General features: G+C 42.5%; 2 protein-coding genes across 2 annotated transcripts; one reads left to right on the forward strand and one right to left on the reverse strand.

Moving 5' to 3' along the window:
• Nucleotides 1–1,564: 1,564 nt before the first annotated feature.
• On the reverse strand, nucleotides 1,565–4,008 carry kcna4 (potassium voltage-gated channel, shaker-related subfamily, member 4). The gene has a single exon (XM_085411902.1). It carries the CDS (start codon nucleotides 4,006–4,008, stop codon nucleotides 1,921–1,923), a length of 2,088 nt encoding a protein of 695 aa, XP_085268028.1. The 3' UTR covers nucleotides 1,565–1,920.
• Nucleotides 4,009–19,753: 15,745 nt separating this feature from the next.
• LOC146679029 (gonadotropin subunit beta-1-like) lies at nucleotides 19,754–22,479 on the forward strand. The gene is made up of 3 exons (XM_085411915.1): nucleotides 19,754–19,863; nucleotides 21,159–21,339; nucleotides 22,288–22,479. Exons 2-3 carry the CDS (start codon nucleotides 21,181–21,183, stop codon nucleotides 22,477–22,479), a joined length of 351 nt encoding a protein of 116 aa, XP_085268041.1. The 5' UTR covers nucleotides 19,754–19,863; nucleotides 21,159–21,180.
• Nucleotides 22,480–23,978: the final 1,499 nt, after the last annotated feature.

Consider the following 23,978-nt stretch of genomic DNA (forward strand, 5'->3'; position numbering starts at 1 on the left):
GTTGTAAAAACATCCATCTAGTGCCAGACACACACACACAAGCACGCACACACACAAGCACCCGCACATTCAAGTGAGGAACTTGTTTCTTGTTTTTTTCCTCATCTGAAAAGCGAAAACTGCGATTTAAAAATCTTTAACTAAAGCATTTGGAATTATAAAAGCAGCAGTTCAGTATATAACAAAACAGAACAAGTAAACAAGTAAAATGATCTTTTGATGTGCAGCAAAGCAGGGAGTAAATTCTGCAGCACTTTGCCATCATACTTAGAATTTAGTTTTGCAGAAACACAATTCCTGGTGTTAGATCTTTCCAAATATTTGGCACAAAATCACAGCAATCTGACTTATGTCACCTTATTAGTTTTGCAGTTATTGGTTTTGCATATGACACTTGAACACAGCTTAAATGTTGTACAGCAGAAACATCAACTGGCCACATGAAGACTGGAAAAATGTGCGCCACATTCCTCCAGCGTCTACAGGGCTTTACGCACGCGCATTCACGCGTGGTTCTGTTGTCAAAGTAACACGGGAGTGTTTGAAAATAAAAGTGAGGGTGTCGTGCTCGGAATGAAAGTGTTTTTCTCGAGATGGGACCTTGTTTAGTGGCATATATTTTCCATTAAAAACATGTGACTGGCGCTGTTTTGATCATTACAAGGTTGTTTTTTTAAAACAAATAATAATTTTCACACACAAGCTGTGGGCCACATACCTTGGAAGACATCCACATCATGACGATCCTCCGAGCTCGCAGATAATCGCAGTCCTCTTGGGGGGTGAGGCGGGGTGGGGGGGGGGGAAGGAATTGTGCACGAAGTCCAGCAGACAGGAGAGAAAATTGCTCGCAAGCTCCCTTCCAATGAGTTTCCACGATGAGTCATTTTTGCTTTAACTTTCCATCTGCCTCCTTGTAAAGGGATATTGTCATTTTGAGGTGGTTTAAATGAAACTGGGGGAAACTGCTGTCGCCGAGTTTCCAACAAGCATGTCCATACAAAACCTGGGGCGAGTCATTTCTCCAGCCATTTTATAAACTGGTGATTCCTGTGCTTAGCTCTCGCAGTGGGTCAGCAATAGAAGGCTTTTTTTTTCTTTTGGCCTGTTGTGGAAAAACATAGTTGTGTAGGTGTCATAGAAATAACTGTAGCCCTGGTTTACTAAATGCTGTCTTATCAGTTAGCTTTTCTTTAATGTTAAATACTGGAACAGTTACAAAAGACTTATCCGTATTTTCGTTTCCAATTTTTTCTTTTTTCTTTAGTTTTACTGGCAGCATATAAAGGGGATTATTAATATCCTTAGTCTGCTCTCTGTGAGGAAGTTGTTCAAACATTCTTTAGCGAAGTGGTCAGAGGATTACTAAATACGCGCCACTTTCATGGCCTACAGCTTCTGTCTCTGAATACAAATCTGTCAAAACCCAGCGCAAAAAAAAAAAAAAATCTACATTAGTGCAAACAGATTTTGAACTTTATTGCATAACAGCAAAAACGATCATCCCTATATCTGTTATTGACAGATGAAACTCATAAAGTGCGAATGCATAGCCTGTCTTTACTAGAATTTCAATTTGATGTCAGATTTGGAAGCCCGCACAGCTTAGATGAACAAATAGACTGGTGTGTGGTGAAGATGGTTTGGGGGAAAGGCTGCTGTTAGAGAAGTGCGCGATGGTTAAAAACAGGAGAAAGAGAGAGAAGCATCACAACCTGCCAATCAGTGGCATGAATGTGCGTGTGTGTGTGCGTGTGTGTGTGTGTGTGTGTCTGAGGCGTGTTTCAAACTTGTGTTGGGGATGTGAGGGCGGGAGGGGGTCACCTGCTGTTGGGCAGAAATGATGCTCAAAATTATCTTTATAGGGCGTGTTCTTCTTCTTCAGGAAAAATAATTAATAATAATAAACTCTAATTGTAATCACACGTCAGTCTGAATGGATTTTGAGTTAGTACTGTTTTTTCTGCTTATGTCTGTGCCGTTTCCTTTACTGGGGCTCTTGTCCAGCCCGCAAAGCGACTCCGTCACCCCCTCCTCCATTTCCATATACTCCGCTTTGTCACCGAGCGAGGAGCCAGAGGGCGAGCCTTTGAATTTTCTTAGAAAGTCAGGGAAGTACGGGCAGCCCGGGGGCATGCTCTCCACCACCGGCGACTGGTCCTCGTTATCGGTCTCCCTGTGATAAAAGTAGTTGAAGTTGGACACTATGACCGGGACCGGGAGCGCAATGGTTAACACGCCCGCGATCGCGCAGAGGGAGCCCACTATCTTCCCACCCACAGTGATGGGCTTCATGTCTCCGTAACCCACTGTGGTCATGGTCACTACAGCCCACCAAAACGCGTCCGGGATGCTCGTAAACTGCGAGGTGGGTTCGTCCGCCTCGGCGAAGTACACCGCGCTGGAGAACAGGATGACACCTATGACCAGGAAGAAAATGAGGAGGGCCAGCTCCCTCATGCTGGCACGCAGGGTGTGACCCAGGATCTGCAGCCCCTTAGAGTGCCTGGACAGCTTGAAGATGCGAAACACCCTGACAAGGCGGATTATTCTCAGGATGGCGAAACTCATCGCGTGCTGTCCGTTGCCCTGATGCTGCGCCAGGTCCGTGCCGAGAGTAATGAAATAAGGCAAAATGGAAACAATGTCTATGGAGTTCATAATGTTTTTAAAGAAGAGAGTTTTGCTCGGACTGGCAAAGAAGCGAACTATAATCTCAAACGAGAACCAGATGATGCAGACCGTTTCCACGACGAAAAAAGGGTCGTTAAAAGGAGTAAATCCGTGATCGGCTTGAGAGGAGTTGTTTCGTGGCTGTAGATACTCTTTGTCATCCCTGAACTCCGGCAGCGTCTCCAGGCAGAAAATCACAATAGAAATGACAATAACAAGGACGGACACGACCGCGATCCCCCTGGCAGGGCTCGAGCTCTCCGGATACTCAAAGAGCAGCCAAATCTGGCGCTTGAACTCATCCTCCGGCAGAGGTTTCTCCTCCTCTTTGACGAAGCCCTCATCCTCCCGAAACTTTAGTATCGCCTCCTCCCCGAGTTCATAAAACTTGACCTCCTCGGAAAATATGTCAAATGGGACGTTGACTGGTCTTTTTAAGCGCCCGCCTGACTGGTAGTAGTAAAGAATGGCGTCAAAACTCGGTCGGTTCCGGTCGAAGAAGTATTCGTTCCTCAGCGGGTCGAAGTACCTGATCCTCTTGTCCGGATCTCCCAGGAGCGTGTCCGGGAACTGAGTGAGCGTCTTGAGCTGAGTTTCAAACTTCAGACCCGACACGTTGATGACAACTCTCTCGCAGCAGCCGCACTCGCTGTAAACGTTTTCGTATCCGGACTGGGGCCGCCTGTCGGTGATCGACACGGTCTCCTCATCATCATCCATGTTGCACAAAAAACTCGACCTTTTGCTCCCCCGGTCGCCCCCGCCCCCCTCCTCCTCCTCTTCCTCGGCTCCTTCGGCCTCTTCCTCCTCTATCATGATGTCCTCCTCGGATCCGAGCAGAGCCAGCTCGGAGTGGCGCAGGTCCCCACCGAGAGTGCCCCGGTTCCGTCTCCAGCGTCCGACGCTGCGCTGCTTTTTCCGCTCTCGGACAAATCTCTGCTGCTGCTCGGGCTCCTGCTGGTTCTGCTGCGAGGAGGAGGTGGAGGTGGTGGTGGTGGAGGTGAAGGAGGAGGGGGAGGGGCGCGAGGCGGTACCGCCGCTGCTGATGTTGGCGTTCGCGGAGGAGGCGGCGCGAGACTGATGCTGGCGGTTGTTAAGGAGATGAGCGCTCGAGGAGGTGTTGGAGGTGGACCCTCCGACGCCACCGCAGCTACCTCCTCCTCCACCTCCCTCCGTGCACGTTCCACCTTCGGCAGCAGCCGCTGCGGCCGCCGCTCTGGTGTGGGCAGCCTGGCGCTCCCTCTCGCGCTCCCTCTCCCGCGCGCGAGCCTGGGCATATCCGTAAGGCAGGTGGCTGTTGCACCCACCGTCCGCGCCCACCATGGCAAACTCCATTTTAAGTCAGTGAGCGCTTCGGTCCGCGGACGCTTACAGTAAGCGCTCGCGCGCTGTGATGTGGACGCAGACCAGAGGACAAAAGTTGCAGCTCAGCGCGCGCAGGGAGACAAAATGAGGCATGAAGCCTCTCGACCAATCAGTCGTGAATGCGAGAAAGTCAGAATAGCAAACACACCTCAGATGGGTCCATGCTGAGCGAATCCCATGTATCCTACTTACATGATACTGATTGCCATCTCTTCCAGTTTAGGTACAGCCCCCCCTCCTCCGGTATTTCATGACATCATTACCATATCCAAAAAAAAAAGAAGAAGAAGAAGAAAGAAGGAAAAAGATCAGATGTAAAGGCCGGTGGCATAGCCTGTTACGCAGACGCTCGGTCAAACTTGCAGCGCCCCTTATTTGCTCAGCATTGTAAATCACCAAGTCAACAAGCGACACCTAAACAGTCTCTCCTCGGTTCCTCCGGTGCCCATCAGGTGGTTAATTTCTCCGCGAGGCGGGCTTGCGCCCGAATGCGTCTTTTGATCCTCCCTGGTCACTCATGGTTGCCATTTTAGGACGAGTTTAAAAAAGAGAGAGAGAGGAAGAGAGATCTCCGTTATTTTATACAGCTCCGGTGAATTTGAATGACTTTATTCATCTGACGCTCTCAGGAGCTGCGAGAACAAGAAGAGAGGAGGAAACAGCAGTTGGTTTAGGCAAATAAAACCAAAACCTTCATATCGATGTGTGTTGTTTTATCGAATACACAATCAAAATACATCATTGTTATTATCATCACCATCATTATTACTATGGAGTGAACACAAAGGAATATGGAAGACATTTATGGTTACAATACAATTTACGCATTAAAGTATCCTCCCTTTATTCTAACATCCATACTTACATCTGAAAGGGGGCCAAAACGACATCGCCTCAGTCCCCCCCCCCCCTCCCCCGCCCCCCCTCTTCACAAACCAATCTGATGGAGGAAGCAGGGGAAGGAGGCTAGGTGAGGATGCAGTTGTTCACTCTCGCTCAAATCCCCGTTATGATTTTGGAGGGTAACGCCGCAAAATCCCTCGCTGTATCCACGCAGCGACCATATCCACATCCAGTACACACATCCGTGCTCTGACGCACTCTGGAGAGGACACTTTTTTTGGCTGCGTCTCGACGTCTTGTCTCAATTCAACAGGATCTATCGCCACTTCAGCCTCCGTTTCTGCTGCATCGCTTCTGGTATGCCGAGAGCAATAATGTTACCCCCTCCAGAGGAGAAAAAAAGAATGAGAAGAAGAGGAGGAAGTAGCAGGTGTGCGCGTAGCGAGTTGGCATCAATGACAGCTCCACACGAAGACAAGATACGAGGGTGGGTAAAAGTTTACCTTCGCACGGGCGAGGGGGAATGGCTTCATGGTTTAAGTCTGAGCATCGCACATCTGTCTGTCTGCCGCCGTATCCCTACCTATACTCCTGGATCCCTCCCATTGTGTGTGTGTGTGTGTGTGTGTCTCTGTGTGATGATGGAGAGTCTCAGTGAGAAAGTCGCTCGTGTACCGCAGCTCGTGCAGGCGGTGCTCGGTCCTCCCCCAGTGGCTGCAGCCGGTCACTGCGCACCGTGCTGCAGTCTCTCACCCGAGCTTCATCTGCCCTTCATTGTCACTGCTGGGTAGCAACCGGTGTGTTTGTGTCTCCCCACCATTAAAAAAAGTAATGCATTAACATAATATTTTAACTATGCATTTTGCAGTCACCAACCACTTTCCTAAAAAAATTAATCGGTGTTTTTGCTGTTGTTGTTGTTTATTTTCTCATATTAAATCAGAAAATGCATACATCACTTATTTACATACGTCCATATATTGTAACTTTAAAAAGTGTGAATTTAAAGCACTGGAAATACTTTTCATACAATTTCACTTCACCTAACAATCGTTTAACATTGTTTTTGTTAATATTATCACAGGAAAAAAGGTTAGCTCATGCAACAACAAAAAAAATGTTCACAGAGGCCACAAAAACCAATAATTCATGTTCGCTGTGCCTGCCCTCCCTCTGATATTTGATTAGGAGAGCACTCGAAACAGAATGCAAAGTGTTCATTAACCTCCTATGACCCAGCGATTCATTCTTGTCCTCTGTTGGGGGGACACGAGTCTGAGACCTCCACGAGCACAATTCATGCAATCTATTTGAGTCTTACTGTACTGTCAAGGAGACATCTCAGGGTTTCAAGTTTCCACATGGGCTTTCTTTTCAAAATGATGGCCCTTGCTCATATAATTATTTTACTAAATTTGCAAGAATTTCAAGCAAACTTTTTTTCATTTGGTCATTATGGGGTATCGCATGTAGAGTTTTGAGGTGAGAAATGAATTTGGGAATAAGGCTGTAACATGACAAACTGTGGAAAATGCAAAGAACTGTGAATACTGTCCATTACACAGACAGTGTTCTGTGTAGTGGACAGGAGGACTTACTCATTCCTGTTTTCAACCTATATCCACACTTCAAGAAGCAAAGGAAAGATTGAGGCAGAAAGGACTTTACTCAGAATTGTAGAAGGGGAGTCAGACTTTGTGCTGTCCGGTGATGAGGTGGAGGAGGACCAGACAGAGCAGGAAGGTGAACGCTCAGTGGAGGACATGCCATTGAGAATCCAGTTTGAACCCTACTTTGAACAGTAAATAGGTGTTCATTCATGGCATGATACCTTCAGGACTCAGATATACTGGGTCCCATTTATAGCCAGTTAAATAAGTCAAGACAGATTCTTTAACCCCCTAGGACCTGGCGTCCACATATGTGGACATCACATTTTGGGTGATTTAGACCAAAACACTAAATTTTGTTTTTCAACGGCCTGATATCCACTTACGAGGACATTATACTGCTACTGTTCTATCAAAATTTTAAACGAATATCCTCATATGTGGCTCTGATTTTTCATTAAAACAAAAATAAGGTAAAAAAAACCATTTTTTTCTTTGTTTATACATTTATCGGGCCCCAATATGCCCAAATATCTAAGAGAAGTTAAAAATGCATGCAGTGGAAGAGTTTGGGTCTTAGGAGGCTAAGATTAGGCAGTCGTTCAAAGTAAGAAATGATCTTGATGTTTTTCTTCCTCCTGAGGCCCAAACAAGAAATTGTTTTGATACTGAGATTTTTAACCACTGTGGTTGAAAGAAACACATTACAACAAATTGTTGTTTTCAAAATAATTTATGTATTAATATATCATTTGTCGCTTTGATGGACTGCCTACTTTTGATGAATCTGTCTTGACTTATTGAATTCACTATAACTAGGGAAGTACATTTCCATCCTATGTTATCTGAGTCATGCCATCAACATGGATATGCAGAAGAATGTTTTTGATGTTAATGCTCCACCTTTCTCTGGCTGGCGTGGCTCTGATGTTTTGGTAGTGCCTATTTTCTGTTTGATGTAAACAGGGAACCACCTGTCTTGGCGTTTATGGCCACATTGACCTGTTTCATATTCCATGCTAAAAAAAAAAGAGCCAATTTCAACCCAGTTAACACTCTCAAATTTAGAAAACAATTTGATTTTTAGCAACAGAAACATAATATCTGCCAAAAAAAACCCAAACAAAACCTTTCAGTCAACCTTCCTATGTGGCCATAAAGATGTCATTAAAAAAAAAACCATGTGCTCTGTTGGCCTCATTCTGCCGAGATCGTGGAAGGCCTGTGTAGATGAGTAGATAATTCACATGTAACTCTAGAGTACCAGATGATCCGTTACTGCAGTTTGTTGTAGGGAAATCAAGTCCTGCAACTTAAAAACCATAATGTCTGTCCCTCCTCTACCTCATCTCCTGACAGCACCGAGCATGACTTCCCTTCACCTTCGAACAGATGCATCAGAAAGCAACTTGGGGTCAACTTTTTTCTTGGTCTCAATAAGTTATTTTGTTACTGAGCTTCAACAGCGTGACATAATCCAATGTTCTTGTCTGCCATAGTTGTAATTAATCCTGGGCAGTATAAAACACTGCAGTGTACAGAAACATCAAGTAAGACATGAATCAAATCTACATGTGCAGCCAAACAAGTGCTAACTTCTAAACTAAAAGAAAGAAAATTTCAAACATGCTCACTCTTAAATTGATTTATAGAGCTGGAGTCTTTGAAGTTTACGCAGAAAACACTTTCTTATTGCTTTTTCAAAGTTTGTTTACATCAGTAAGGCTTGTCATAAGTGATAAAAAAAAATTTAAAACATAGTTCAAGGGATAAAATTGTTTGCATGTAACTGGGATGTATCTCATTAATCACCAGAGTCTGGTCAATATACAGTCATGAGAACGCATTCACAGGAGTCTATGCAGTCCAGTGAAAAACTACACACACCCTTAATGCTTCCATAGGAATTAAGGTGGTCAATAGTAGCAATATGCTGCTCATCAAATGCACTGGATTAACCAGTCATGAGCAAGTGTGAGCACCTCTGTACAAACAGCAGGTTTTGGCTCTTTGTTGGTCTGAATCATTTAAATTTGTGCATTATTAAACGTTAAAGTTCACAACAGTAGATTTGGTCACCTAGTCAACTATGAACTTTGTTTGTTAAAGCATTCTAGAGTCTAATGTGAAGCCATCCGACAGCCAAAGCTTGACCAATATCAGCCCAAAGCAGGACAATGATCCCAATCTCAACAGCAAATCTGCAACAGAATGGCTGAAAAATAAAAAAAACAAGGTGATGCAATGAGCTGCTCAAAGTCCAGACACAAACCTGATTGAAACTAGCACTAGCAGTGTTGACATAGTGTCAACAGTGTAAACAGTAACCCTGCCAAGAAAGACAGAAAGACAAAATATTTCAGGACCTTTCTTGTCTAATTTGTTATATATTCTTTAAAGCGACTGCACAACAATTCATATACTGTGTAATTAGAGGTCATCTTCTCAGCCGAAACTAGCCTGCAGGAGAAAGAATGGAGAGTGCAATACAACAAGCAGGCTAACAAATTACTGTGTTAGGGTATTAATTAGTCAAACAATGCATTACTATTGACTAGGCGATTAGGAATGCATTACTTTTTTGAGTAATGAGTACTGAAAACCACAGACAAGTGGGTATAATGAATACCACAAGGATTTTTCATTAATGTGGCCACATTAGCTCTTATTTGCATACGGCTGTAAGACTTTGTGAAAATGATGATACTCCAAGCAAAAGAAGACAGATTTGGTGCATGAAACACACAATAGGCAATGTGATGATTAGTGTGCTCAAGGATGCAACTGACCAAAACAAGTAGAGGACAAATGCAGTTCACAAACATATCATATTCTGTAATTTCATCATTGCTTGGCAATACTTTCAGCTTGTTTGTGCTGTCAGCCGTCTGTTAACGGGTCAAAGGTGTCCATAGACACGTCTTTTGGGATAACAACTGCCGTAACTTTAAATACCAGACATCACAGCACCTGGTGAGGTAACTGTTGAGTCAGTGTTATCGATTATTCACCCTATTGCTGCCGCAGATTTATGTGGATCATTTTGCACTCAGGTCTTACTCACTGCACCTTTGAAACCTCCCAGGTTTGATTGCACACATAATTAGTTTTTCTGCAGGTACTGCTGCAGGCCTACTGCTGGGCTACAAAGCAATCAGTAGCTATAGCCCATTGAGTTCAGTCCATTTGATTCAAAGTATACATCTGAAACAAAAGCACTAATTAGGACACGGACAGCCTGTTATTCCAGATACAATATTCCTCTGAGGAATCCTAATAATCCTCTAAGGTATTTACCAAATCTCTACTTCTAATATTCCTGTTGGGATATTTTTGGTTGCTTGTGCAGTCTCCTTCTTAACTCTTTCATACGGCCATTGTGCTACATTTTGATACCAGAGAATATGAAACGAAATGTAAAACCCAATGTGTATGCTTGTGCTTGTGAAGTAATCAATGCTGCTGACAGTGCAAATCTCACTCACTGCTTCTCTAAAGAGCCTCATCTTCACAGTCTTCTCTCCTTCTCTGTACTTCTCAGATACTTAACTAAGACTTAAGTGGAGGTCTTTTCTAGTCTGTACCACATGTAAGCTCTTTCCACCCACCGCACACGGAGACATCATGCTCCCCTCAACCCCTGCTCTTATTCACCGAGTATCCACCTCAGTCAGCACCAGAGGTCAGTAATAATAAGAGGTGATAGAGTGGGGATGCAAGGTGCCTTATTAAACACAAGTTTAGTTGCACTTTGAACCAGTGCCAGAGCTCATCAAAAACCCTTCTGCCTCTCACAAAGCATACCCGCTGAAAAACATCCAGCACTCCAAATTCATAAAAAGACGAGGGAAATGTCAAACTCTCTATGCATGAGACACAATCAATATTTGTTTCTGTTTTTTTCAAAGCCATCATGCAGAATTACAACTTTACTTACTTAACTTTAAAATGCAGTACAGGAAGCAATGATAACCTTTACAGCTTGTCCGTATGTAATAAAACTCAGCGCTGTATCATAGATATCTCGGTATGTTTTTGGACAGTGATGCATATTTTGTAATTTTGCTTCTGTACACCAGCACTGTGCGCTTTAAATCAAACAAACAACACATTATTCAAGCCCAGATTTTCAGCTTTAATTTAAGAGGTTTAACATACAGTTAGGTCCGTAAATATTTGGACAGACAACTTTTTTTCTAATTTTGGTTCTTTGGGTTTTGGTTCATTAACGCAGTGAATTTTAAATGAAACAACTCAGATGCAGTTGATGTGCAGACTTTCAGCTTTAATTCAGTGGCTTGAACAAAAACGTTGCAGAAAAATGCAGCAATTTTTAAGACAATCTTTTGATGTCAGGGGCTCAAAAATAATTGGACAAATCAAAGAACTGAAAATAAAAGGTTCATTTGTAATAGTTGGTTTGCTGGTAATGACAGCCTGAAGCCTTGAACTCATGGACATCACCAGATGCTGGGGTTTCCTCTATTTTAATACTCGGCCAGCCCCTTTTCTGCAGGGTTTTTAGTTGTTGTTTGTTTGTGGTCCTTTCTGTCATGGTTCTGGGTCATTTTGACCCAGCATTTTGAGTTGCTTGTGCTTTAGTTTGATTTTGTATTTTGGGTTATATTCTTCCAAATTGCCACTAGGTGTGAATGGTTGTCTGTCCGTATGTGTTGGCCCTATGACAGACTGGCGACCTGTCCAGGGTGTACCCCGCCTCTCGCCCTATGACAGCTGGGATAGGCTCCAGCGCCCCCACGACCCTGAAAAGGATAAGCGGAAGCGGATGGATGGATGGGTTATATTCTTGATCTCTTGTTGGGCTTTGATGATTATTATTATTATTATTTAGTCTGCTTCAGTTTATTCTGCTTAAGGGTTTAGTTCCTAGGTTTTGTGTCTTGTGTTTAGTGCAGGTTTAGTTCAGCGTCAAGTCAGCGTCCTTGTGAATTGTTTCTTGTTTCCTGTTTTATTGTGAAGGTCCGTGTCTCATGTGAGTGTATTCAGTTTTGCTTCCTCTGCCTCGTCTTGTCAATTACTTCCAGCTGTGTTCCCCACCTGTGTGTAATCTCCTTGTGTTCTTCTGTGTGTACTAGTTGCTGGTTTGTCTGTGAATCTACTGCGAATCTCCGTGTGTTTTTCCCTGCCGTCCACCTTCTTACGCCACCGTTCATCCTCCTACATGTTCGTGTTCATGTTTGCTATTTAGTAGTTTAGTTTGACCCACTATGATTAGTTTTTGTTCCGTTTTGCCATTTTTCACCTTGTGCTTTATTTTACAATAAACCACCTTCACATCTCAGTGAGTGCCTGTGCTTGGATCCTCATTTATTTTCTCCACACAGCTCATCCCCTTAGCCGTGACCCTTTCTGTCGAAAGTTTAGTCTTCAACAAGTGAAATTCATGCTCAGTTGGGTTAAGATCAGATCAGAATAAAGAATATTCCACTTCTTTGTTTTAATAAACAGCTGGGTTGCTTTGGCTGTATGTTTGCGGTCATTGTCCATCTATAATATTAAATGCCGCCTAATAAACTTGACTGCATTTAGCTGGATTTGCGCGGACACTGTCTCTGAACACCTCAGAATTAATTCGGCTGCTTTGGTCCTGTGTCATATCATCAACAAACACTAGTGTCCCAGTGCCACAGCCAACCATGCACGCCCAAGTCATCACACTGCCTCCACTGTGTTTTACAGATGATGTGGTATGTGTTGGGCAGTTTCACACCGTCATCATACTTTTTTCTTGCCATCATTCTGGTAGAGGTTGATCTTGGTTTCATCTGTTCAAAGAATGTTTTTTCTAGAACTGTGTCGGCTTTTTTTAGCATAGTCTAGTCTAGCCTTTCTATTCTTGAGGGTTATGACTAGTTTGCACCTTGCAGTGAACCCTCTTTACTTTCATGCAGTCTTCTCTTTATGGTACACTTGGATATTGATGCGTCTACCTCCCGGAGAGTGTTGTCTGTTGTGAAGGGGGAAATGACGCTGCGATCATCCACCACTGTTGTCTTCCGTGGACGTCCAGGTCTTTTTGCATTGCTGAGTTCACCAGTTTACCTGTAGATTTTGTCACTCCTAATATTGCAGCAATTTCTCTGATGGATTTTTCCAGTTTTTGCAGTTTAAGGATGGCTTGTTTCACCTGCATGGAGAGCTCCTTTCACCGCATGTTGTCTGCTCACAGCAAGATCTTCCAAATGCAAGCACCACACCTCGAATCAACTCCAGGCCTTATATCTGCTTAATTGACAATCTATCTATCTATTAGGGGTGCAACGATACACAAAATTCACGGTTCGGTTCGGTTCGACACTTTGGTGTCACGGTTCAATATTTTTTCGATACAAAAAATGTTCATGCTTTTTTAATTTGTCATTTATTAAAATTATAAATATATATTAACTCAAAAGTACAGTTTTTAAATTTATTGTTGCTGAAACAACAAAGTAATAAAAAAATAAATCTATCTGATCGAGAAATCCCTATTGCCAGTCTTGGCAGCCGGGGGTCAGTCCGCCAGGGCCTCCGCTCCTGGCCGCCACCCGACACACAATGCGCCCGACCCCTATGGCGCCTCCTGCGGGTGGTGGGCCTGCGGGAGGATGGGCCCATGTCTCCTCTTCGGGCTGTGCCCGGCCGGGCCCCATGGGCTAAGGCCCGGCCACCAGACGCTCGCCCTCGGGCACCCTCCCCGGGTCTGGCTCCAGGGCGGGGCCCCGGTAACCCTATCCCGGGCAGGGTAAACTGTTCCCTCGGTGTCCTTTTCATAAGAGTCTTAGGGTGGAGTGCCCACTCCGGGTCGGGGATGAGTTCCTGCCCCAAGTGGAGGAGTTCAAGTATCTCGGGGTCTTGTTCGCGAGTGATGGGAGAAGGGAGCCGGAGATCGACAGACGGATTGGGGCTGCAGCTGCAGTAATGCGGACGCTGCACCGGTCCGTCATGGTGAAGAGGGAGCTGAGTGTAAAAGCGAAGTTCTCAATTTACCGGTCGATCTACGTCCCTACCCTCACCTATGGCCACGAGCTGTGGGTAGTGACCGAAAGAACGAGATCGCGGATACAAGCGGCAGAAATGAGCTTCCTCCGAAGGGTGGCTGGCCTCTCCCTTAGAGATAGGGTGAGAAGTTCGGCCATCCGGGAGGGGCTCAGAGTAGAGCCGCTGCTGCTCCACATCGAAAGGAGCCAGCTGAGGTGGTTCGGGCATCTGACAAGGATGCCCCCTGGGCGCCTCCTGGGTGAGGTGTTCCAGGCATGTCCCACCGGGAGGAGGCCCCGGGGCAGACCCAGGACACGCTGGAGAGATTATATCTCTCGGCTGGCCTGGGAACGCCTTGGTATTCCCCCGGATAAGCTGGAGGAGGTGGCTGGGGAGAGGGAGGTCTGGGCCTCTTTGCTTAGGCTGCTGCCCCTGCGGCCCGGCCTCGGATAAAGCAGATGAAGATGGATGGATGGATGGATGGATGATCGAGGAATCACTCATCTTTGGAAAAGAGAGTTTATTACAGAGAAATGGCTCTTTCCAAAATAAAAGCTATACTATACGCTTCTTCTGAGCTATATTCTCAGCAGCATATTAAACATATCATGTCCCCCTAAGGAGAATCATGTGCTAACGGCTGTCTAAATGACTCGGGTAAAGTTTGTAGCATGCGTGCTTGTTGTTTTTGTCTGCTTCCACTTGTCTTTGCACTAGGATGATGTCGGCGTAAATGTGCAGTCATATTCGTTGTGTTCCCACTAGTGCTGTCAGCGTTAATCTGAAATGACTTTAACGCCACAACACGGCCAATCTCCGTTAACGAGCTACCACGGATCGCCCCGTGCATGGGGCTGGACGGTGTCAACACGTTAACGAGCAAACTGCGCTAACGCACTAGTTCCCACCAATGTAATTGAGCATTGCGTGGCACATCCGACATACTGTTTTACTTTTGTCCATGACGCGCTTACCTTCAGGGTCATACTTCACATGAAGACCAAAATAGTTCCAAACGCCAGATCTGAATGAGGGTGGGGGAGGTTCAATTTGCCATGTTGCAAGGAGCTTAGCTTCTGTCTTGCTAGCTTGCGCTGCGCTCAGTGGATCTGCACTGTCCAGCGCAGATCCACTGAGCTCTCAACACAGATAGCATCGTCAGAAGGAAAGTTGATAAAATAAATAAAATAAAGCACCATTCTGAGTTGTAATATTTTGGCAAACTGGATTAACCTGCTGCATCATTTTTAATATTGACTTTGTGGGTGTCTTTGAATTCAGCCCACTATAGCTGGATGATTGTAATTTCCATCAAATCGTGTGCCATTCTTTTCTTCTTAACACATTACTCAGTCCATCACAGCAGGGATATCAGCATGATTTTTTCCCCATTTGTATCTGATTTGCTTTCCGAGTGTTCCTTTAATTTTTTGTTGAGCAGTATTTTACATCTTTAGCTGTTTTTAAGGACTTTATAACCAATAAAAGAACACATTTACATTTGCTTAAAATAAGTCAAATAATGAAATGAGACTGAATATTAAAATGTAAAGGAGAAAAGGTAGACAACAGAAGTCAGCAAAGAATCATCAGCGGTCGATACACATAAGCACACCTACCACCTACTTCCACACTCGACCTGCACGCAGAAATATCCAGCGCAGTCACCAAACAAAAGTCTTGTCCTTGGCAGTGCTGTGGAGGCGTTTGTTTAGACCAGGTGGAAGGCGGAAGAGAGCGTGAGTGTGGGGTGATGCAGTGCGTTCAGGGCACTGCTGAGTCTTTTTTGTTGTTGTTGTTTTTTTTAGGGGGGTTTGCATGCGACAAAACGAGTTTAAAGAAGTCTGCTTGTGTTTCATGCATTAGCAGACGGAGCAGCAGAGGACAGGGGCGAGGTGTGACTGAGCATGTTTGTGCAGGGTGTTGATGCGGTTATGGCAGTGTTTATGCTGCACTGATAAAAAGAAAAGAGAGAAAGCAATGGGACTCTGTTCCTAAGCTTAAAACCAATGACCCATGGATGAAATCTGTGATGTCAGCAAGATGTATGACTTGGAGCTGTTTTATATGTGGCTTCATCTAGAGCTATGAGCTTTTACACCCAAAGGAGCCCATTTTATATAGCAGTGCTTCGAGTTATGAAGCAGAATATCATCACGGGCCCGGGAACAGTTCATCATTGCCCAATTGATTCCCAGTGGACCCTGATGTGACAGGGCAGGACTTCTTCTCATGGCTGTGGGAAGGTGTTTTCTCTTGGAAACATCCTGCTAATTTCAGCAATTTTTTGCTGGTGTTTTCTTTTAGCTTGCTGCAGAGCATATGGGCTGATTTTCAGACTGTGATGCAGACATGAATTTCAAAGTCTTACCTTCTCTATCCAGATAGCCAGCATATCGACAGAATGCATGAATGGATGATATAATTTCAGCACCGCAATTAATTAATCAATTTTCAGAGCAGATGTGCTTTTTTTTAAGAGGAACTACCATCTGTTATACCATTTTTTTCTCAGAAAATGACTAATGATCCGTTTTGCTCTAAATATAAGATTAATCAAATCTGCCTAGTGTTCATTCAGGGCAAAATGCACAAAAAACATGATGCATTTCTGCCAAAATTTCCTAAAAAGAAGTAGCACCGCAGAGGATGGGGTTGACTCAATAAAAGTCCTTGCAGCCTTATTAAGCAGGTACGGCACTTTAGCAGGATGCCCGGGAAACCTGATTCCCTAGTGGCTGCAAGGGCAGACGGAGCAGCAGTTGGGTGAATTATGATGGCTGCTGCCCAGGTAGTTAAATTCTACTGTCACTGCAGCTTGTCCAGATTGTGGTGCAGTGCTAACTTTTACCGAGTGCAGCAGCAGAACACTGAATTTCTCGAAGATTCACAGAATCTTGGAATCTGTATGTGCTCTATAAAATCTAAAGCTGTACCCGAGTGCAAAAATACTTATACTTACTCAAAGAGTTGGATCCACTTGTTAGGTGATTACATTACAATACTGCTTCTAAGTCATAGATCCTGCTACGTTTATTAAGAATGTTGTTTTTAACAACATTTTTTAAATATTTTATTTAATATAAACAACCCCTAAAACAATCAGTGGTCATAATCTGCCTCTATGGCTTTTTATTATTAAAATAAAATTTGCAGCTCGGTTTTAAACTCAGTTTTTAAAACCTTACGATGTACCTACAGCCCACGGGCTCACGGTGCCAAATCGCAAATTTTTGAATGCTTCAGGGAAGAGTCACTCTAAGATTTAAATCGGTAAATGAGGCTTAGGATCAGGAATCTTTCATAGCGAGTCATCCAAACACACAGCGGCATGTTAATAACTAACCTTGTGTGAATGTGAATGGATCCTCTCAGATATTCTATTTCAATCACATTCCTGCAAAAGGATTGCATCTGGCTCTTCCCATCAGGGAACCTCACATTAAAAAAAGGACACATGTTTATATTATCCCAACCACAGCTCTGCAGCTAGCCACCAGGTAGCACGCCATTTTATGCAAGCTACCCCAACTTCACTAACCTCACAGACATCACTGCTGTCTAGTTATCTGTCTATATTTATGTGAAACCACACTTCCTCCCTGGGTCAGATCATGGTGTATGGCATATCATCTTTAGAAAGAAACTAGCAAGCTGACTTCCTGCCTACTTCTCCATTGAAATCCACTTTTTTTCATACATGCCTCAAAGTTAAACTTTATTGTAATACATAGGTGAGCAGTGAAGTTTTTGCTCTTTACTGATCGGATTTACAGATGTGTTAACATAATATCCAAGAAAATTCACCCCCTGGTCAGAAAGTACAATGCTCAGAGAAAATGCTAAAACCTATGAGCTACATATCAGACTCTACAGGTCTCAGTTAGCATGTTAACTGTTAAAGGTCATGGCCGCACATTTAGAAAAAGACTGAACAAGTATGGCTTGTTTGAAATGGTTACCAGGGGAACACCTCTTCTCTCTGATAAGGGCGTGGCAGCACAGTTTGGTTTGCAAAGCTGCATCTGAACAAACTAAAGAGTTCAGAAACAATATCCTTTGGACAGATGAGACTGGATAGAGCTGAGCTTAAACGAATGCCCACAAATATCAATGAACTGAAGCAGTGCTGTAAAGAACAGTTGGCCAAAATTCCTTCCTAACAATGTGAAAGACAGATAAAGTCATACAGAAAATGATCACTTAAGATTACTTGAATGTGGATCTACAAGCTGCTGACGTTGTGTGCTTACTGTAGGTAGTCCCGTGGAAACTATTTTTCACATAGGTGCACAAGTAGTACAGAATAAAACTGCATGTTGCACGCTGCAATGCAATGTAACCTGGACTGGCGAACCGCTAAACATCAGTCAGAATATTCTATTTTAATAAGGAATATATTATAAACGTGACTTGGAATAAATGTATAATGTACTATATAGAATGCTGTCACGAAATGGTCAACATAAAATTATAAGATTCATTTAAAGTAGGAGCAGTTTCAAGATTTATTAAGCTGAGATAGGCTCCAGTTACCCCTGAAACCTTGAATAGTATAGAAGCATTTAAGAAAATGGATGAGATGACATTATAGAGGAAATAAGATTTATTTATGAATCAAAATAATATCTGTAAAGATTTGCTTTTTTTACTTATGTTCATGTGTTTGTGAATGTTGATTCTATGCGTACGTATGAATGGAGGACATCATCAAGAGTAACTAACACTGATGCTAATGTGGATCCTAATAATGCACAAAAAAACAACCAAAAAATCAAATCTTTTAAATTTTAACAAGCATAATGTAACCAAGGACAACACAGGGCTCTGAAGATGTACATCTGGATGAAGATGATCCCAGAGGCGAGGGATGCAAGAGTGTTTCTGTAGCAGTTGCTCAGCTATGCCATATGCATTCAAATTATCCTTTTATAATAAAACATCTCACATTAACAGTAATTCTAGGCACTGAGCACCACAATATAGTCCTCCTCCATGTTTTTATGCAAATCAACGAAACAAATTCATTTGTTTTTAGGAGTTTACTTTTTTAAGTATCTGCCTTGAGCTAACACATACAGGACACTTACCAACAGCAATGGCTTTCCCCTGAGATAATGCAGCCTTCTTTAATACACTAATGAGTGTCTGCTGTGAGTCAGAATGTCTGCTACACCAGACAGACAATAAACCTTTTTACCTGAAAGAAATCAGCTCATTGTGGAAGTGCTGTTTCTTTAATGTGCCTTCTATCACTGGGTCCAAGAGAAAATGAAATTTTACCTCATTGAGATAAAATGATGTGAAGGAACAGGAACAGTCCTAAAATAGCAATTCATTTAGAGCAAATATTTTTTGCTGATTAGACTTCCTGTATTCACAGACAGTGACATATCGTTGTTCAGATCATGACAAGAAAAATACTTTACTTACTTTTACTTGTATGTTACATATTGGATAATAGCTGGCCTGTACACACAGTGCTTAATAAATTTAAGAGACCATCATCGAGTGTAAAGCGTATGCTGCCCTAAGTTAACATTGCTGGTAAGTACTGGTTTCTGTAAGTTTCTGTAATGGTTAATCCACCCGTGTGCTCAAGCACTTTATATTTTTAATGCTAATTTTTTTCCCCAAGAATTTTCAAATTTACTGTTTAATAAAATAAATAAATAAACAAGATTATTTTATTTTTGGATTAAGATGTCAAATCAGTTATTTATTTACACTCGTAAACAGAAAATATAGTTTTCCTGGTTGAATGTAACGCTCGATTAATTCCTGACTCCTCAGAGAAGTCCGGCGTGCCGCCTCAAATTTGGGTATAAAAACATGAATTCATGAAGTTTTTGACAGATCTCTAAATTGTTTGTGTTTTCTTGTTTTCATGGCAGGTGGTCTAATAAATCTATAAATACAACAATATGTGCCAGCGCTGTTGACACAGTGGAAAAAGAAGAAATGACACAATGGAGTAATGGAGATGGAGCACACAAATTAATTAGTGCATCTCATATCTATGTTTGCCATCTCACTGTGGGGGCAGTTTTATTTTTATAATTCTGGTGTCCATCTGCGCCTTTCACTCACATAACCTAAACAAGATTTCTGAAGATACCGCCCCACTCCTCCTCGTTTGTAGGAGGAAAGGCCTCGAGCCATGGGACGTCCCTGCAGTGTTTAAGGAAAGACACGAGGATTTGCTTGTTATGTATAAACAGGTAGGAAAACTATCGCCCTGGCCAAGGCTGATAGGATTAAACAGATTTGTGAGCGGTGCTATTTAAGCAATAAAGACAGCTGCAGGTTGAAAGCTGTTACAGGTGTTTAGAGAGCGAACGAAGGGACAGGACTCTCAGCAGAGGTTCAAAGCATCAGCAGAGCTCTACAGGTATGTTTCCTGTTCATGTAGATGACAAGAAAGCTGCTGAAGACGTTGTCACGGATCTGCTGTTAAAGACAGAATGAGGTTATAGCATAGTTGTGGGGACGTGGCAGATTGAGTTCTTCCTCTAGAAAGAGGTTTAACAGAAAAAAAAATTTGTGATATTACATATCAAAGAGTTTAAATGATGTCATTTAAGGGTTTAGTTTGAAGAAACAGCCGTGTGCATGAAAGGGGTTAATTAGAAGAGGTTTATTAAATTCTGTGCATCATCCGTTTATCATCTTTGTTAGGCTGTTTAATAATAGAATTCATTTTCTATCTGGCTTTAATAAAAGATATAGGTTGTCATCTTTTCATCGTTTTCATGCTAAACCACAATTTTCCTTTGTTTTTTTATTTTTATTTTTATTGCAGTTATTCATTTGTATCTATAGTAGTTTTAGGTCAAATTTTCCAAATTTAATTTGATAATTTAATTTAAAGCACTGCTTCTGAGCTTTCTCGAACCATAATTGCCTTAGCATTTAAAAAACGTTTTTCAAAGTGGAAATTTATTATTAGCTTTGGAAACTTTGGAAGCTTTTCAAAATATATTTTATATTTCTTTCCCTTTTTCCGCATACTTTAAATGACATATCAGTGTGAGATGTGGAAAAACTCACTGAGCCTTGAGCTAATCATGCTTTATCTGTATTTTATTAGATTAAAGGTCATCTGTTTGCAGTCAGGAATGCTCCTCTGCAGAAAGACATGCTATTGTTCTTGAGTAATGTGCTGAGCTTTGGAAATGTAATCTTTTTAATACCATTAAGAATGCATGTTTTAATCGTGTTTTACAATATTTATCGTTTTACCTTGAGATGAAGACAGACATTTCAGAGATGGATGTCTTTTAATCTGAAAAGACAGAAGCTATGACTATATTTACATGGCTGGATGCTTTAATTTAAGTGAACCACTCTTTTAGGATCTAGTCTACAAGATGAATAAAAATGTGCAGTTAAATAAGATCCAACTCTGAAAAATAAAATAAAAAATAATCTCGACTATTATTTCCCGCTTTTCATTTCAGAATACATTTTGTTTTACAGCACACTAAATCAGCCACCACTCCTGTAAATGCACACCAGCACATTTGAGTGTATACATTACTCTTCTGTAGAGGAAATAACGCCATTAATCCACATCTCCATAATATAATCATGTATAATGACACAGCCGCGTTTTAATCAACACTAAACTTCTGACATTGTCTCAAAGCGCCTCATTTGATACCCGATCCCCTCTTGTGGCAGCAGCGTGTAGTGCATCCGGCAGAGGATGCAGCTGGTTGTCATGGCAGCAGTGCTGGCGCTGGCGGGGGCGGAGCAAGACTGCAGCTCCGGCTGTCGCCCAAAGAACATCAGCCTCCCTGTGGACACCTGCGGCACCACCGAGTTCGTCGACACCACCATTTGTGAAGGACAGTGTTTCCAAAAGGTGAAGAGTGACTCGCTCTCCTCTAACTTGTGCTACTTGTGCACTGTTTTTCCCGGTGAGACATGTGCGTTTATTCTGCTTAGACGTGATGTGTTAAGCTGAGCTCAGTGCTCCTGAGGAAATCATTCATTTCGATTTGATTTATACAAATCACCACAGCTGTCACTTAAATGTGTTTTATTGTAAGGTGAAGGCACTACGGAGAAAAGCCCAATCACATAACCTCCCATGAGCAAGCGCTAGGTGACAGTGGGAAGGAAAAACTCCCTTTTAACAACAAGGAACCTCCAGAACCGAGAACCAGCCTCGCAGTCATCCAGTCTGAGTGGCTGGGGGTGACAATAATAGTTGCAATCTGAAAATTTTATAGTGTTCAGTAAGATTATGTATTGCTATAAGTTTTCTTTAAAGATAAATCACATTTACAACTTTATAGCAGACCTCTTAAAGGCTACTGCAGGGGCACACATTTGATCCTCACCAAGCCATCTCTTGTGTCATTCCCTGGCCCTCCACCTGTTTTCCCTCTCTACATACTACTGCTCCATAAAAACAGAAAAGAAAGAAAAATACTATAATGAGAGATCATTACATAATACAAGCTTTAGGGTTAAAGCACACATTCAATGACCATCAAAATTATACAAACTTTGTACAAGTATATAGAAAATGAAAATTTAAAATTGACCTCTAACATCAAAAGATACCACAAGTGACCCTTTTGAAAGGGTTGTAGTCCGGTATTAGTTTATTTATTAAAATGTTTGCAAAGCCGATTAAAATCTTGTACTTTTGAGTTTTTAAATGTCTCACAAGCTAAATAATCTTAAATAGTGGCAGCAAAAGTCAAAAGCTGTCAGATTCATGAAGTTGGAATGAAATCCCTTTAAAGAAATGGAACTGACTGTGTTTATATCCATGTGTCTGATCCCTCTGCTCTGCTGGTAGGATCCCAACTATGTTCATACTGACGACGGGCCCAAACAGAAAACCTGCAACGGAGAGTGGTCCTACGAGGTGAAATACACAGAGCAATGTCCACGGGGTTTCATCTACCCTGTGGCCAGGAAGTGTGAGTGCACTGCATGCAATGCAAACACAGACTGCGGGACCTTGTCTGGATACATACCCAGCTGTTAGCCCTTTTAAAGAACCCCAGTATTCATCCTGCGCTTAACAGTTATCTTCTTTGCACCTCTTCCCTCTGAAATAAACCAGTGATACAAGCCTTTCTGTTTCAATCTGTTTTATTACAATTTTTTATAAATGCAACCCCTCCCTTAAAAGTTATTCTCTTTATACGTGTAGGTAATTGTGGTCACACCAGAACACAGGTATCAATAGTCGTTATTAGACCGCTTGCATTATTAGTGGCGCGCTTCAGTCTTATAGTGTCATAAGTCACAGCAGAAGAAACTGTGTAGATGCAGCAGACCTGTAGAGTCAGCTAGAAAAGCAACCACCCAACAGTTTCCCTTTTTGTTTTGAGCGGGGTGACTGACCCCTGAAAGTCAATAATCCTGCGAGTCAGGTTTCCCTGCTGAGAACAGGATATAATCTTGCAAAGAAAACAGAACACTTCTCCTCTTTTGACAGGTGGAAATGAAAATATAGAGTTTGCAGCATATTGAACTCCCCCCCCCCCCCCCCCCCTCCCCCTGCAAAGTGCCTGCAAATTGGTGTCTCTCTACTCAACTCAACACAGCCTAGTGAGCAGAAAACCTCCTCAGAGCTGTTAAAGTGGTGGAAACTATAAGCCAGCTAAAGATACAGATCTAATATTGTATGCTTGGGTGTGAGGAGGCCTCAAAACATATATAGATTAAAAAATGAATATAAAACAGAGTATGCACCTGCAAGCTTTGTTTTTTCTCCTCTGATCCAAACTAAGGACTTTTCAAAATTTGGGACAAAAGAAAAAGGCAAAATTAATGGACACCTTTGCAGAGAAATGAGAAGAAGAATAAATGAGCCCTTCGCGCCCTGAAGTCTGAAAAAGTCTGTTACGATAAAGTTTGGAACAGACTTATTTTTAGCCCAATGCAGGTGCATCTTCTGACTCTACAGACTGTTAGCATAAAATCTTATTATAAGGCCAGAGACAAACCTGAGGCTGCTGCTAGCAACAACTCACTCATTAATATGACAAGCTGTTAACTACCTACAGTGCTGTTACCTGGCAACACACCGGCTTTATCATCCTGCATTGTGGACAGCAACTCATTCATTAACAGCTTTAGCATGTGGGTTTGTTGGTGAAAAAAAACAACAAAACACGGTTTAATTGTTGAACTAAAGTGTATATTTTTTTTCCTTTTCAGGGGCTGGAATGCAATAAGAGGCAACGCAACACTATAGTGATGCTTTTTGCACAAAAAATGATGTGATCATGATACAGTGATTCTGCAGTCTCAGTGTTTTGTGAGACAATCACGTATAATGGATCATGACAATCTGCGACACTGACAAGACCAATAAAAAAAAAATGCCACTAAGGCAAAGATCAGGAATTAAGTAAATAGACCAGCACTTATGTTGCATTATTCTACTCTGACTGAGAAATCAAAATGCTTTTCTACTACAGGCCTTACATACATCTGTTAAGTAAATGATCATGCACACACATACATTCACGCTCT

The sequence above is a fragment of the Rhamphochromis longiceps genome, linkage group LG1 (genome assembly GCF_057381845.1).
Source record: "Rhamphochromis longiceps isolate RC_006_pf linkage group LG1, R_longiceps_female_GT1.1, whole genome shotgun sequence".
NCBI lineage: Eukaryota > Metazoa > Chordata > Actinopteri > Cichliformes > Cichlidae > Rhamphochromis > Rhamphochromis longiceps.